At 44.1% G+C, this 16,322-nt stretch overlaps 1 protein-coding gene across 1 annotated transcript in view; it reads right to left on the bottom strand.

The window, feature by feature from the left end:
• The window catches only part of LOC144098957 (CAAX prenyl protease 1 homolog), a 14,428-nt gene extending 6,121 nt beyond the window's left edge, over positions 1-8,307 (bottom strand). Inside the window, exons 1-7 of the mRNA XM_077631945.1 lie at positions 7,936-8,307; positions 7,715-7,861; positions 6,558-6,641; positions 6,358-6,474; positions 4,841-4,993; positions 3,332-3,473; positions 1,620-1,771 (exon numbers count right to left, since the gene is read on the bottom strand). Of these exons, the coding sequence (XP_077488071.1) occupies positions 1,620-1,771; positions 3,332-3,473; positions 4,841-4,993; positions 6,358-6,474; positions 6,558-6,641; positions 7,715-7,861; positions 7,936-8,118 (978 nt within the window). The 5' untranslated portion in view covers positions 8,119-8,307. The remainder of the gene's footprint in view (positions 1-1,619; positions 1,772-3,331; positions 3,474-4,840; positions 4,994-6,357; positions 6,475-6,557; positions 6,642-7,714; positions 7,862-7,935) is intronic.
• Between the last annotated feature and the right edge of the window lie 8,015 nt (positions 8,308-16,322).

A 16,322-nucleotide genomic window follows, 5' to 3' on the forward strand; every position in this document is an offset into this window, starting at 1 on the left:
TGCTTTGCTGCCAGCAGTGACATGTACATTGTGTTAGGTTCATGTTATACAGATCCTTCAGTTTTGTTAAACAGATAAAGTGATAATCATGCTAAGATTCCATGTTCGTTAAAAAATTACTCTCCCACCTCTTGATATACTTTTCTGATAGTGAGTATCCCATCCCCCGGAGGCTGAGGCTTTCTCAGGGCACTCTTCAATGCTCTGGTTTCACCAACAGCTGAGAATAACATCAAAGTACCAGTGTCACCTTTGACAAGAGACAAGAGGCAATACTGGCAGCAGAGCACACCTGCACCTGTCTTTCTCTCCCCTTGCCAGGAGCACTTGCAGTGCCATGAATTTTGTTAGGTCATGCAGCTGAGATAACAGAAAGGAGCCCTGGAAAATTTTTCGTCGAGCCTGAGGCTCGCTACCTACCTCTCAGTACAGCAAGCATTGCAGGTACACTAGCACAGGGACATAGTCAGTTCACTATGTACAATGCTTCTAATACCTGACCTAAGTTGTTACAACGCCGAGACATCTTTGACTCTTAGCAGCTCATGAGCACGCCATCTTCTCCTGTTATAAAAGGGAACCATTGACCAAATATCGTGCGTGCGGTTTAAAGAGCAACTGCAAAGGTTTTAGAATTCGATGAGCTCAAAGTGTCGAATATGTCGAACTTGGAGGGAAAGCATGCAAAGTCCTTTTGGGCTAGCATTTGAGGTGGTGACTCGATCGCCAATTGATACTGTAGCGGCTTTCAGGCTTCTCCACAGCACACAGCGCCAAGTGAGGGGGGGGGGGGGGGGGGGGGGGGGGTGCATGCCAACGTCATCTACAGTGCCAGTACATTTCCAACGCAGAAACACTTGCTTTGAACGAAAAAAAAAAAGCAACACCACTGAAGGCAAAAGCTCACAGAGCGCTGCCGTTTGGCGGCATCGAATGACGTGTGGCAGGGTTTAGGCGAAGGCAGAGGAAATTTGAAATCTCCCCGTCTGCGATGTCATCACCGAGCTTCTCCACACTATTCCAATGCTCTGAGAAACATGAACTCTAGTCGGCGATTATGTCACCATTTTCAAAGCTAGTGCAAATAAAAAAAAATTTGCCTGCGTCATCTACAGCCTACATAGATTTGAATCCTTGAACATTGCAGAATTCTCGAAAAGTGATGCAGTTCAGTTTAACATTCCAAAGCTGCAGGGGTGCCATAGTGGAGGACTTCACATTAACTCTGATCACCTGGAGTTCCTTAATGTGCGTGCACTGACACCACACAGTACAGTACATGAGCATTTTAGCATTTCATCTCTATCGAAATGCAGCCACCGTGGGTGGAATTCAATTTTGCCACCTTGGATTCAGCAGCCAAATGCCACTAAGCCACTGCAGCAGTTATGAATTCACCAACCAATCATAGCATAGCATTCCGTACTAAAGGTCATGCATTAAAAAAATAAGCCACCATAAAGCAAAATAAGTCGCAAGAGATGAGGAGGCAGTGCAAAAAAACATGACAATGATCCGAGCACTGACACAAGGCTCCTTGATGTTTAGCCAGACAGCACTGCTCACTGTGTAGAAAAAAACACACCCCATAAAAGCAAGACTTATGCTCTTTCAGGTACCTTGTCTTTAGCTGCATCCTCTTCACCAGACACTGTGCCATTTTCACCTTCAGTCAGCTCCTCTTTCTCAAATAAGGTATCGAATAACACAATCTTCTTCTCCTTGAACAGGCCAAAGAAGTAGGCATTGCTGTGTGATGACCTCTTCGACCCTGGAATGTGAAGTCATTCACAGGATCTGTACAGCCGTTCTTCAAGGCCGCCCATCATCAGTCTCGCTACTGCTGCTAAAGGGACACTAAAGGCAAATAGCAAACTAAGCAAGACGCTACGCTAGACGAATAGGTTATCCCTCAAGAACACCATCAACGTTTTCTCTTTTTTTTTTTTTCTGCAGAAAGGTGACTGCACTACCGATAAAACCGCAAATGATATTCCCAATGTCCTCCCGCATTTACGGGCAGGGAAAGTTACGTCATTTGTATGACGTGTGTTCATCACAGCTCTCCAGCCAATCAGAGGCACCATTTCTGAGCGTGAATGCAGCTGAGAGCTTGTTGGTCTGAACTTGCTTTGCACAATGGCTACACATAGGCTGAGTGCACGGAAAGTGGCATGAAATACTATGTGCTCGTGTTTGTGTCTAGTATTGCTGTCCATTTGCTGCACTGTTCCATTACAGTACTCCTGACCTCCTTGGCTGCACTCCCTGCACTGCTTTCCTTTTATTATAAAGGTACTTGTCCACTGACAGCAAAACAACTTTGAAAAGGAAAGCAATGAACCAATCATGACCGGCAAAGAAATTGAATCATCAGGCAGTTGCAGGAAGCTGCAAAGGGCGTTGCCACGTGTACTTCACTTTTATGCAGTTTTGGTTTGGTTTTTGGGAGTTTAACGTCCCAAAGCGACTCAGGCTGTGAGGGACGCCATAGTGAAGGGCTCCGGAAAATTCAACCGCCTGGTGTTCTTTAACATCACTGGCTTAGCAAAGCTCTGTCTTCGGCAAAAATGACATTTTCTACCACATGATGCTAACTTATCAGTTTAGCTTGGTCCAGAGCTCTCCTTCAGTGTCCCTTTAAAGGGGCACTGAGGAAAAACTTAAGTTGTTTGATCCCAACCAATTACGTCGTCCCAATAAAAAAGGAGGCAGCTTTTAATGAAAACAGAAATCTTTTATAAGCTAGAATAGACAGAAATGCAAAATACAATTATCGTTGCCACAAGTGCTCTTCTTGTTTGCAGGTCTCAGACACCTTTCCACAACTCCACCCAATTCCAATCAGCAATCACAAAGTGTGCAATTCTCTTACCAACGTACCTATCAGAAGTTTGAATCAACTGGCGGAAAAAATATTCCATTTTTCAATCCAAACTTTTCAGCAATATATGTGTGTTTTGCTGCGAAACAAACAGTAACAGAGCCAAAAAAAATGCACACCGAATTTTACTGAGAACAACAATTGGATCAAGTTCACCTCAGTGTCCCTTTAAAACCATATATAGCTTACATCAGCAGTCTTTAGCATGTTAATAAAAAGCATTGACTTCAATGCCAAATAATAACATCGATTTCTCAAATTCCCACTAATAATATCCGGCCAATAGCACTTGCTTACAAGAAAAGTACAAAGCCCATCACTTAGTATTGAACACAGATTCAAAACTCAAGATGACAAGAAAGAAATGCTTTTCAAGAGAACCACTGATGTTTGTTGATGCATTGTCAAGTGACAGTTTATGTTGTACACTCAATTAATGGTGCTTACCCTCGACAACTAAGAGCTTCTTGAGTGGGAAATGGATGCTAGCTGCCAGCTCTTCAATTTTGGTTTTCAGATTCCCTTCAGGCAGTGGCGTGAACTTGTCCAGAAGCGGTGCAATGTAGTCCGAGTAGATGAACGATATAAGCTAGAAAAAGGCATGCAAGATATGCGAATGAGCAAAAAAAAAAAAACGAAGCTGAAATATGCTCCAGAATACCATACTGTGCTGGCTTGTGCAAATCCGGTTCGCTGCGATAAACACATATATGCATCCACAGAATCCATGTTGCAGTCGCTATGTCCACTGAACAACAACAGACTCTTCCATTGATGTTCATTTAACCAGCTGCAGACATGCTATCCAAGCAACTTCCCAAGAATAATCTGCCCATCTGACTATCCCCCTCACTAAGTTGATCTCTGCGTCGAATGCAGCCTGTTACCCCAAAGAACCGTCGTTTATTTGTTCTCTGTATTGGATAATCTGCCTATGTCCATTTTCTGTTCATGATTTCGGCAAAAGTATCATAAACTCCCATTTGTTCCCTAATTCTCTCTGCTCTCTCACTGCCTCTTAAAATAACCCTTCCTTCCTTTCTATAGTTTCCTGCGTCGTTCACAATTTAATTTCTACACATACCAGAGTGGAACAGCAAGTTGGGTGATGGCGCTGCACAGCTTGCTAGCAAAGAAAATTTGTTCACTTGCACTCAGTAAAGCAGCTCGATAGTTAAAAAGTCCGAATCAGTAAGGTCTGTTCTTTCGTTTGCAATGCTTGCGACAAAAGATATTAATTGTGCTGCTTTTCATGTGCACGGTGTCTCACACCCCAGCAAACTATATGCCAGAAGTAATGCCCACAAGCCTCTTCACACTCATCAGCCTGAAGAAACATTCGCATGCTGCTATTTAATAATATGTACTAAATAGGCTGAACTTCCACAGCGGGGAAATTAGGCCATTTCTATAAAGTGCTTGTAATACGCATAAAAAATGGTCTTGCAGAAATCCTTCCTGAATCAGAAGAATAAACCAACAGATTATTCTGAAATAGCAACTAATTATTGAAGTCACAAATCAAAGCAAAGAAGACTCATTTATAGTAAGCAGTATAGACTGCTGCGACAATTCACAGAGTGCCTGCACCACAACATGACTTCCTGTAATGCCCAGCAAATTTCCATAATGCTGAATGTTGCACTAAATTTGCATGTAATCATGCATGGCCACGTGTCATTTGATTTGCCAATCGCTAGCCTCAATGACCAACAGCGACTTTCATTATCAGTGGCAAAACCCTACTGTGGTCCTGGTTATACATGATATTGATAGATTCATCAGGTTGGCTTATAACCAATCAAATATTCTGCACTCTGAAAATATAACACAAGTACTCATAAAGAAGTGTGTATTCTGAAAAAGCAATCCTATTCATAAATGCACAGAAATAGCTTTTGGGTCATAAAAACACATACACTATCACTAACCAAATAAAGAGGGAAGCGAACTCACAACAGACACAATCAACGTGAAGAACCACAGGTAGATAAAGAAGTAGTCGCCGCCCATCTTGATAATCTGGACGATGCCACAAGAAATCGGCAGAACAACAGCTTGCATCAGGAAGAACTTCTTAACCCTGTCTTTTGCAAAGAATCCTGGAGTCTGGAAAGAAGAAAGCCAGAAAGCGAAAATCAGTTTAGTTTCAGTGAACTGGATGGCTATGTTGGAGATGAGAGTGCTGTTAAAACACACAAATTTTCTGACTGCTGCATTTGGCTGTTTGTGCAGGTCAGGCTGAAAATGTTTGTGCAGGTCAAACAAGCCGGTAGGACTTAGTCTCCAATTAAGCTGGAGGAGACAGCCCGAAAGAGAGCAGCATAATGGTGAAGAGTGTCTATATACCCCAAGATAGTTGTGTGTGCTGGCTGAAACTAAAACAGTCCACAGCATCAAATCTTTACTACTGTTTTTAAATATATGGTTAACCTTTAGCAAAGACATCCTGATGTCCTTATCACTTTCGACTGAACTGATAAATACAAGAATTATAATCCTGAATTAGAGCAGTGAACTCCTATCAGCTTCAATGAACTCAATAAACAGGATTATTCAGCTTTAAATACTGGGTACAAATGAGATTTTCTTCAAAATTGGCTAGATCCACCTTAACAGGAACAGAGAAAATGCAAAATTTTATCCACAGAAACTGTAGTGCAATCCAAGTAGTGTGATATTTTTTTGCAGGCCAGTTACAGCAACTATACACCAACAAATAAAATAAAAAATATGTAGACAATTTGGCTAATATCACCATGTAAACTATGTATTTGGCTTTTTTAATGTGAAACCCTGGTTTTGATGTAGTTTTGTTCCAAAATCTTTATTTCTATAGTAGTAAAAACAAGCTCTATAATAAATCCAAGCTCTGTTATTGAAACGATACTTAAAAATGAGTCTGTAGATTATTCAGCAGAAAAACTAAGACCACTAAGTGTGTGCAGTCTTGGCTACTGCTGTGCTTCGATGACACAAGCTACTAAATGAAGAAAGCAGGCTTGTCTCGCAAGCTTTGTCATGGCAGCCTTCTTTTTTGTCACACTTCAGAAGTGGCAAAGTGAACTAGCTGAACTGAGTAGTAACTAGAATATATTTTAGTTAACTGCAGCATATTCCTGACGAGTAACGAAATGGCTAATGCAGACAATATGCAAAACAACAGGACAACCACTAGTCCTCTCATTTCCTGTCTGTATCTTCCATTTTGCTAGTATTAATAATGAATTAAGAAAGTAAGATGGTAGTAGGTCTTTCACCTAGCAACCCTGCTTCATACATTGCCTGGACGCAGGGACCGTATCATCGTTCTCTACTAGACTTCATCAAATCAGCTAACCTTTTACATTCATTTAATCTCTACTACATCACTCATCACACCTTCACCCATCATTGATGCCCTGGAGCAATAAATTTTGCTTAAAAAAAAAAGTCAGTAGCAACTAGTCCAACTACAGTACATGTTTTGTCACCTGTTTGTTAAAACCATGACGTTCCTCAATGACAAATGTGTAGTAGATTGACCAAGGCAAATCAAGCAGTGTTGACAACAGAGATCCTCCAAAAATGAAGAGAGATGTGACCACAAGCTGTAAAGAGAAAATGAAAAATTTTCAGAACAATGCAGGACACTGGCACATAAGAATAAGCCATCTAGTAATTTTAAAATCACCTCATTATGTTCTGCACCAGCCTTGGCTGCCAGTTTCTCACATAAGTGCCAGAAAAAGGCGAAGCCACCAAACAACAACACAACCTGCGAGAAATGAGAGAAAAAAAAAATTACTCAATAAATTTGAGTTCTGTAAACCATCTCAAAGCCTGGTCTTGTTATGCACTCAGAAGGCAAGATTTTTGTGCGGAATAGCTACCAGATTTCCGACACTTGAAAGGCGTGATGCCAAATATGCACGCACAATCTGTTTTATCCCCTCGCAGCACGGCGTTCCCATTTATGAATGCCACTTATAAAAATTTTTCTCAAAGCATCTAGCGTAGCTTTCACGAAGTCAGTGATGCCAGCTACTTTTTAAATCTCTGCTGGACAGAATCGCAGGGCCAATTCGTGTCTACAAATAATGACCGTTGTTCCAAACCACGAAACAGATGGACGTTGCCAAGCGCACGGAACACGCAGGAAGTGCAGTCACTTCTTTCGTTTCCCCCACGGTGGAGTCCTTTACTAAAGGACACTACAGCTTAGTCTCCGTTATGAAAACAGCTTCAGATGATAAAGAAAATAATTGGGGCATATATGCGTTTTTATGAAAATGAGGCTGCCATTCCACAAGCGTGGAAGTGTATGTGGCATGCGTGAATTCCTTATTTTTGAACCATTCATGTTTAGTGAAATTCTAATTTAGCCAAGCATACAAACAAATTTTCTGAATGAGAATGATATATATATATATATATATATATATATATATATATATATATATATATATATATATATATATATATATATATATATATATATATATATATATATATATATATTGAAGAACGCATATATGCAATATATACATCGTTTCCAAGAAAGCTACGTGTCTTTTATTACAGTCGCTCAAGGTCCACCGTTGCACACAGCTGGTAAACCTGAAGCGGTGACAGAGTTAACGCTACGTGTGCTACCGCATGCAGTCACAAACGAGTGCAAAACTTCAGTGACGAACATTTGCTCATGCAACGATCAAGAAATGCGGTTAGCACAAAGCACAACCCAGGTAAATGAAAACATGGTTTGCGCACGAAAGCTGCAAAGACTCCAAGAAAGAATACTTCGAGAATGCGATGTGCATGCGCGCGAGTGAAAAAGAGTGAACCAACCGTTGTTTCCAGCTCGCTCCAGATTCCGGAGCAGAAACCAAACTTCATCTTATCAATCTGGTACAGCCTCGCCTTTGAGAAAGTCTCCTGGTCCGTTATAACGCTGAGTTCAGAAGGGACTCGGGGCGTGGATTTGCAGACCTTGTACTAAAAGAAAAACGCTTCGTTGCATGTAGGCAGAAAACCAATACTCGGTGCGCAAGATACGGGCTGCTACTTACCTGCCTGTACGACAGATACGTTTCCCAGAGGTAAGTTAACCATGACATGAACAATGCGAAGGCGAAAATATTTCTTTCGGTCCAATACGGCTGTATTGCATAACCGACGGTGAGTGGCACGCCGGTTACAACGTCCATCGCTGCTTTGCAGCACTGCGCTAAGAAAGCCGGCAAGGTAAACATTGCCAACGGAGTGCGCCTGGTGTGCCTAATGCGCCAGGCAAATTCTTGCGTCACTTGATCAAGACAAGCAACACGACATACATAGATAAAAGATATCAAGTACAAAGGCGTTGACACATCAACAACAGACGCGACCGCCTGCCAGCTAACGGCGGCAACTGTTAGCGGCTTCCTGACGCATGCAGCGCTTCGGCTACGTCTGGCTTTGTTTGGGACTTACCACTTGACTAATATGTATCTTCTAGTTCACTCTACTAATATGCTTCGAATTGGTCATGCTTCTGGCTTTCGCTGATGTTAATTACAAGCAAGCAAACAGTTATTACTCCTATTATATTATAGTGATAAAATTCTATACACTTTTTTAGTTATTTTAAAACCGAAACTGAAACTGCCTAATTGTGTACTTTTGTGTATCAGTTTAGAGAAGTAATTCATTGTCGTTCACAAAAAAAAACACAACAAAAAATCGGTCCTTTCCATCGCTTACAGAAAAGCATCAGAATAGCATAGAGCAGAACAGACAAACATCTTAGAAATTTAATGCATATCAGTGGTGAGATAGGTAAGCTGTATGATGGTGCAAGCTGCATTGCGGTCAGCATCAACATTGGCACACAATTCGTGCGTTGCCGGTTGTGCGAGTTGCGCTGCAGAGGACTTTGCGAATGACTGTTGGAGGGAGCGAAAGCTCCCAGCGCCTTGGAAACATGCCATCGTTAATGTTATCCCAAAAGCGGGCAAAAAGCTCGCGCTCGGAAACCTCAGATCTATTTCGCTTACTTCTTGCATAAGAAAACTTATAGAGCACGTCATACTAGACAGAGTGCAGTCCCACATGCACAAAGAGAATTTATATCCAAACACCATGGTCGGCTTTACACCGCATTTGTCAACACAGGATACGATGCTCAGACTAGCAAACGAAGTCCTATCTCAGGAGCAAGAAAGGAGCACAAGGGCAATCCTAACTCTAGATTTAACCAAAGCATTTGATAACGTCAAACACAAAGCAATCCTAGATTCTCTTTCACCGTTGAATGTAGGCGAAAGGACGTTTAACTACATCAAGGACTTTCTCTCCGATAGAACGGCTAAAATTCAAATTGGCACAATCAAATCCGACACCTTCAGTTTAGGAGACAGGGGAACGCCGCAAGGATCGGTCCTCTCACCCTTCTTATTCAATATAACCCTCGTCAAAATGGCACATGAACTCGCCAAAATCCTAGACTTAGAACGCTCTATTTACGCGGACGATATCACCCTTTGGACCACCAAGGGGAGTATCGGCACGACACAAGATACGCTACAATAAGCGGCAGATTTAGTAGTAGAGGAGGCACAAGCCGCGAGACTTGCGTGTTCCCAAAAAAAATCTGCAGTCCTCATCCAACACCCAAAGCGTGAAAGAAAGAATAAAGCGCCTGAGATCAAAATCTACGCGGAAGGGGCAGCCATCCCACAAGTGGAAACACTAAGAATATTGGGAATGCAGCTGATACAGTCAAACCAAAAAAACGACACACTAATTAAGAAACTGAGAAACATCGTCAACCAAATCTCCCTCCTCATCAGACGCATCGCGAATAGGCAAGGAGGAGTTAAAGAAGCCGAGACCAGGAAACTCATCCAAGCCTTCGTTCTTAGCAGAGTCATCTACTCTATGTCACCCTTACAGTTAGAGAAAGAGACGACCTGGATTCTCTATCGTGAATAACGCCTGCGTGTAGCTGGCACGGAAGGCTGGCTGGACGCAGAGTGACCCCATATCTTGTACCAGTGTATATCCCAGTGTGTGTGTGTGTGTGTGTGTGTGTGTGTGTGTGTGTGTGTGTGTGTGTGTGTGTGTGTGTGTGTGTGTGTGTGTGTGTGTGTGTGTGTGTGTGTGTGTGTGTGTGTGTGTGTGTGTGTGTGTGTGTGTGTGTGTGTGTGTGTGTGTGTGTGCGTGCGTGCGTGTGTGCGCGCGCGTGTGCGTGTGTGTGCGTGTGTGTGTGTGTGTGTGTGTGTGTGTGTGTGTGTGTGTGTGTGTGTGTGTGTGTGTGTGTGTGTGTGTGTGTGTGTGTGTGTGTGTGTGTGTGTGTGTGTGTGTGTGTGTGTGTGTGTGTGTGTGTGTGTGTGTGTGTGTGTGTGTGTGTGTGTGTGTGTGTGTGTGTGTGTGTGTGTGTGTGTGTGTGTGTGTATTAGGGCCCTTCAACGCCTTTACTAGTAACATGAAAGCTGCAAAAATGCCTAGCTACGATTGAGGACTAATTTGCTTAGATGAAACCTGCCGGAGTTAACTTCAACAACTGCATTAGCGGGCAAGAGACGCAACGGGCTGCAAGGTTGTAACTGTGGTTAACCTTCGTAAATTCGATCATTGGTGTGTCTTAAAGGGGCCATGACATGGTCGTTCTTCATATTGCAGTTTTCTGCTTCAGTAACTAATGCAAGGGTTTATGACTCAATTTCCGAAATTTGGCTGCCCTGGGCGCGCTGTCTTTCAAGGTCAGCAGCCGAGCGCCATGCATAACCACTGAGCCACCGCGGCGGTGGCAATGCGAGTATGTAGCAACCTGGATAGGTTGAGAGAATGTTCCGTAAAGGAAAAAAAATGCCGGGTCTCCTGCAGCACCATTGCTTCGCGCCGGGTTTCGATACCGACTATGCCTACAGGAGCGTGCTGATCGAGTTTCTGATTATAGTTTTGATAATCATAACCACAGTTTAATCATAGTAAACTGCCTTTCATTTTTGGTTTGGTGAAATTCATTTATCAGGGAAACTGAAGATTTGGCCTCCTTGCTTGATGCGGAAGATAAAGACGTTGCTGAGATATCTGAACGTCGCATATGCCAGCAGGAATGATATAGTGAATTTGCCGGTTGATCAGGCTGGAGCGTGTTGTGATCATAGTTAGCATGTAGCCTAGAGCGACTCACGACTAGTCTTTCACATCGCCGGCTATGTAGCACGAAAATATGTCGTAATTAGGCAAACTGTGAAAGCGGCATTGCCCTCCTAACTATGCCATGCCACTGATGACAGTTTTCAACTTCAAGGCACGCAAAATACTGCGACAATTGGTATACGACTCATCTACCCTTCCGCACAGCTCTATTATTCTGTGCTGAAGCTTGAGAACCTTTTTACAGAATGCTGCGCAGCCAAAGCCGACTAAATTCAGAGAGCATCTTTGATGGGCTGGATGTGGTCAGGGCAAGGCTGTGTAGAGGTTGGTTGCCATCTTCACGCAGAAGTTGTTTTTTGTTTAATTTTACATCGTAGTCAGGCTTCACGTTTTTGTGAAAGGAGTGAACACTGAGAGGCCTGGCAGACGTGAACCGGCCAAACACTTGAAGTTTAGCCGTAGTTGAACCATTCGACACTTGCTTTCTCTGTGCGCATATCTCCACAATATAAATAAATTTGTATTTGCCCCATTTGAAGATGAAGGGCTTCGTTTACTGTTTAATTTCAAATTTTCAAAAAACGCGGGTTCGATTCCGGCCGCGGTGGTCGAATTTCGATGGAGGCGAAATTTTAGAGGCCCGTATACTGTGCGATATCAGTTCGCGTTATAACCCCAGGTGGTCGAGGTTTTCGGAGCCCTTCACTAAGGCGCGTCCCTCATAGCCTGAGTCGCTTTAATTGGGACGTTAAACCCCCATAAACCATAATTTAAAATCTGCTGAATACCTTTAGGCTGATGCTATGGCAGAGGAGTTACAGCATGCAAATTCAAAAGAAATGAACTGCATGGTAGTGGAACGCTGGCGTTAAATCGGCGAGCACAGTTTCACAGCTGTCATTAGTATTGATCTGAAGCGATATTTGTCTACTTTGAAGTTGGGAATAAAGCGACACGCCGCAGCAGAATTGACGTGCTCAAAGAATATGCTTTTAAGTCGCGTTGGTCGGACGATGCGGAGCGTCGAGTCCGCAATTTCAGCTGATTCTTGGATTCGCAAAGTAGCAGCCGCAGTGCACCTGCGCTCGCGCGAATGAGGATATTATTAAACCTTCATCCGCCAATGTTGAACAACACACATGATGTAAATTAGTTTAGTCCGCGCAGGCACGATCTTTTGGCAGTAAAAGGGCATTTTATCCCGTATACGCCTGGACCGCTTTCCCTGCCTTCCTACAGTGAACACTACAGCAGCGCCGCCATGGCGTCGCCGCCGTTTTGCGACAGCGGCGGCTTCACTCCAGCCCGACCAGTGAGCACACTACCCCTATTCTAGTTCACTGTAGCTAAGTCACTCATTGGACACATACTTTGTGAAATTACTCAGTACGCGTCAATGTCTGTGGCAGCATATTCAGCTTGTACTGGTTGCTTCTGTTACGTTCTCTTAACGTTAGTCAGGCCAGAATGACGACAAGGAAGCTTGCGTCCAACTCGAAAATTGTTTATTGGGCTAACTTGTGTCCTCAAACAGAAAGCATGCAATTCGACGGCGCAGCGATAAAACAAGTGCTGTGTCAACCAAGGTCAGAATGACGGTCACTCTCGGCCTTGCAAAATTTAAAGGTGACAAGGAACTTGAAACACGCCTAATGCGCTAATTAAGACAATTTTGAACATGAAGATCGAGAGAGACTTGCACGCGGCTACAGTCATTCTGAGAAATCCGGTGACCTCCCGTTTGACAACAAAATCAGATCCAAAGGCCGCGAGCCATTGATTTCGAGCACAGAACAATGCATTGCAATGCTTCTTACTTGCTCGCACATTAGTAATTAGCATTCTTTTGAGATATATTCGATACAGGCCTCTCGTTTAAGGAGGTTGTGATGTACATGAGGGTGAAAATAAGTTCATTCAGGATGTGCGAAAAGCGATATTGACGTAATTAAGTACATATACACCTCGACCCCAACAATCAATTTATTTGACAGTTCAACGAGTCAAGTATCATCTCAAGCCACGTACCAGCTACGGCGCTATATCGAATTTACTGCTAAAGCGTCGTAGAGAATTTTTTCCGCGATATAGTACAATTAGGGCGAGCACAAAACTTCCGTTCTCTGAGTTTTCATTATCTTCCCCGTAGCATTAACTTGTCATTTAATCACGGACCATGATATATACGAGAGGAAGCAATCAGAGTATTTCCTTCTGCATTTAAAACCACAAATGCTCGACATAGTTCTGAGCAGCGTTGCCGGTAACGCGTTACAAGTAACGGCGTTACCGGTAACGCGTTCCTTTTTTTCGGTAACGTGCACGTTACCATTTGGCAACTGTAACGGGCAACGTAGTTACGTTAACATTTTTAGGTAACGTGAAGCGTCACGTTACTAGTTACTTTTTATTCCAATTGTCCCCACTCCGCCCCCTTTTTTTTTTCGAAAAAAAAAAGCGCAGAGCACCACAATTGATATTGCAAACAAACAGGTGCTCTCGACGACCTCTGTTCCGGCTCGCACGCGTGTCACAAAACATCTGCTCTTGACGACGCACCCAACTAAAAAAAAAAAGACAGAATGGCCATAAAGCACCAAACACGTGCACGAACACGCATTCACACACTTGCCTTCACCTACCTCCCCTTCCCGAACCGCTCATACACACAACTCTCTACAGAGTGGAAACATGCCGAGCATTTTTGAACATCACATTTTTCACAATTGCTGTAAATTTGTGGAGAGTTCAGCGATGTTTTCTTTGTGAAGTTATAATTGATGATGAAGTGTCATTTTGTGTTTCATGTCACATTCAGAAAATGCTTCACCATGTGCCACAGAGTTAGAATCCGTCACATGTAACTCTACAGGCAACTTTAGGCCCCTACAACATTGCTAAGCTTCTGGACATTTGGGCAAAGTATTCTCGTTAAATCAGGATTTCACGTAAAATCGTTTTTGGGCTAAAAGTTTTGTATGAAATTTGAGCTTTATGAAATTATTATCGTGAGTTCTTAAGGCGAAGACGCACTAATTAAAATTTATGGTCATGAAGTAACGGTAAAGTAACGTGCAGTACTTTTTTCGGTAACGGTAACGCGTTCCTTTTTCTTGCAGGGAACGTAGGGCGGTAACGCGTTCCTTTTTTCTTAGTGTAACTTTTTTCGGTAACGCCTACAACACTGGTTCTGAGGAATGGGAGAGTGATTCGTTTTCATCGAGCAAAGTTTGTGACGAAGAATCTGTGCACATGCGGACTGTGCTGCAGATACGCAGCTTAAGTATCTGCATTTTGTTTTCTTTGATTTCGGTGCTGCGCTCACCATGAACCAGCGCGCTACAGCGCGAAACCAAGCAAAAACCACCCGCCGCCTCAAATGCAGGCGGGGAGCGAGCGGTGGGGTCGTCGGCGGGTAACTCCCGGAGAAAAACTCGTATTGCTTCCGCGGCGAATGCGCAAGCCTATGAAAGAGCGCGCGCGCCGGCCTCGAGACCGGCCGTGCCCGAATAATAATAATTGGTTTTTTGGGGAAAGGAAATGGCGCAGTATCTGTCTCATATATCGGCGGACACCTGAACCGCGCCGTAAGGGAAGGGATAAAGGAGGGAGTGACAGAAGAAAGGAAGAGAGACTGGGGGCACGCCCACCTGCCATCTCGGACATCGTTCGACCCAGTGGCGTTCGTCCTGTTCATCGCTGTCCCGACGGCTCTGCTCTGCTGGGAACGATCGGCTAAGTTTCGGGTGGCTGATTGTGGCATTTTCTCTCTGCGTCTTTGCGCGGTAAGGCAGTAAGCCCGGACTATGTCCACCCAGTCTCCCGGCCAGAGGAGTTCCCTCTGGTCGGCTTCTCTGTCAACTGACCTCCTACCGTTGGAAGCTTTTTTGCGCAGTGGTGTCGGCAGTATCCCTGTCGCGCTGGTGCCTAAGGATGGTGGTGCTATCAGGATGAACAACCCTGGTGTTGTTCGGGCTGCTCTCCAGTCGACGACTTCTCATTATGAGTCAATCTCAGAGGTTCGCCAGTTTGGACGCGGTGGGATTCTGTGCAGATCGCCAGACCTTGCCTGTGTAAGAGATTTACTAAACTCCTCATCCTTTGCCTCCCTTCGGGTAAGTTCTTTCATCCCTTCTCATCTGGCGTGCACGAAAGGTATTGTACGAGGTGTAGACTCTTCCCTGTCTCCGGCAGAGACTCTTGAGCTTCTGTCGGCTGCAGGTGTTGTTGCTGTGCACCGCTGTAGCCGGGATGTAAACAACGTGCAGATGCCCACTGAATCAGTGATTGCTACTTTTGCCGGCACTTCCTGCCCCTCTGAAATCATGGCATGGCCTCTAATTTTTCGGGTAGACCCATTATCATCTCGGCCTCTGCAGTGTAACAACTGCTGGCGCTATGGACATAGCGCTGGCGGTTGCAAATCCAACTTGAGGTGTTGCAACTGTGGGGATGGTCATTCAACAAGCACCTGCACTGAGAAGAATGAGAAGTGTTGCCTTTGTGGTGGTGCGCACTCTGCAAACTACTCAAAATGTCCCTCTCGAGCTCAGGAAATTCAAATTCTGGGAATAATTGACAGGAAACGCTGTTCGCGCCGTGACGCTATTTCAGAGGTCAAAGAACGTGCCCACAGTTATGCCAGTGTGACCGCTCGGCAAGGTGTCATGTTAGACTCAACGCTGTCCCAGGCAATTGCGGCTGCTGTGGAGGCTTCGATGTCTAAAATGGTAGAAAAGATTGTCGCAAGTGTCTCGGAGTGCTTTACAAATGTTCTAGCGACTCAGATTACACATGCCGTGCAGGCTAGCTTGGCACCTCTTTCGACAACAATTCCCTCTCCTCTTATCCGGTCTCAAATTCCAGTAGCATCACAACCCCAGGAACAAACTTCTGTCACTTCCGCTGTACCTACCTCGGGTACTTCGAGGGATGTTGATATAATGTATGATTCCGAGATGGTGGAGCCTGATGCGCGGCTTCTTAAGCGCATTGGTTCCACCATGTCTCATTCGTTGTCTTCTCAGGGCACCCAGCCCAAATCAAAGAAGAAGCAGCTTGGCACTAAACCCAAGGATACCATTTTGGAGCAGGCAGTTGCTGCTGCTATAGACTTTCGCAACCATAGCGTCGTTGCGAGTTCTGCAGTGGAACTGTCGCTCTATTCTTTCCGCTTCCACAGATTTACACTGCCTTTCTACTCAGCTTAATCCGGATGTCATAATTCTGCAAGGAACGTGGCTTTCAACCGACAAACATTTTCATATCAAAAATTACCGGTCATTTCGCTAAGACCGCCAGTCAAGAGGCG

The sequence above is a fragment of the Amblyomma americanum genome, chromosome 7 (genome assembly GCF_052857255.1).
Source record: "Amblyomma americanum isolate KBUSLIRL-KWMA chromosome 7, ASM5285725v1, whole genome shotgun sequence".
In the NCBI taxonomy this organism is placed as follows: domain Eukaryota; kingdom Metazoa; phylum Arthropoda; class Arachnida; order Ixodida; family Ixodidae; genus Amblyomma; species Amblyomma americanum.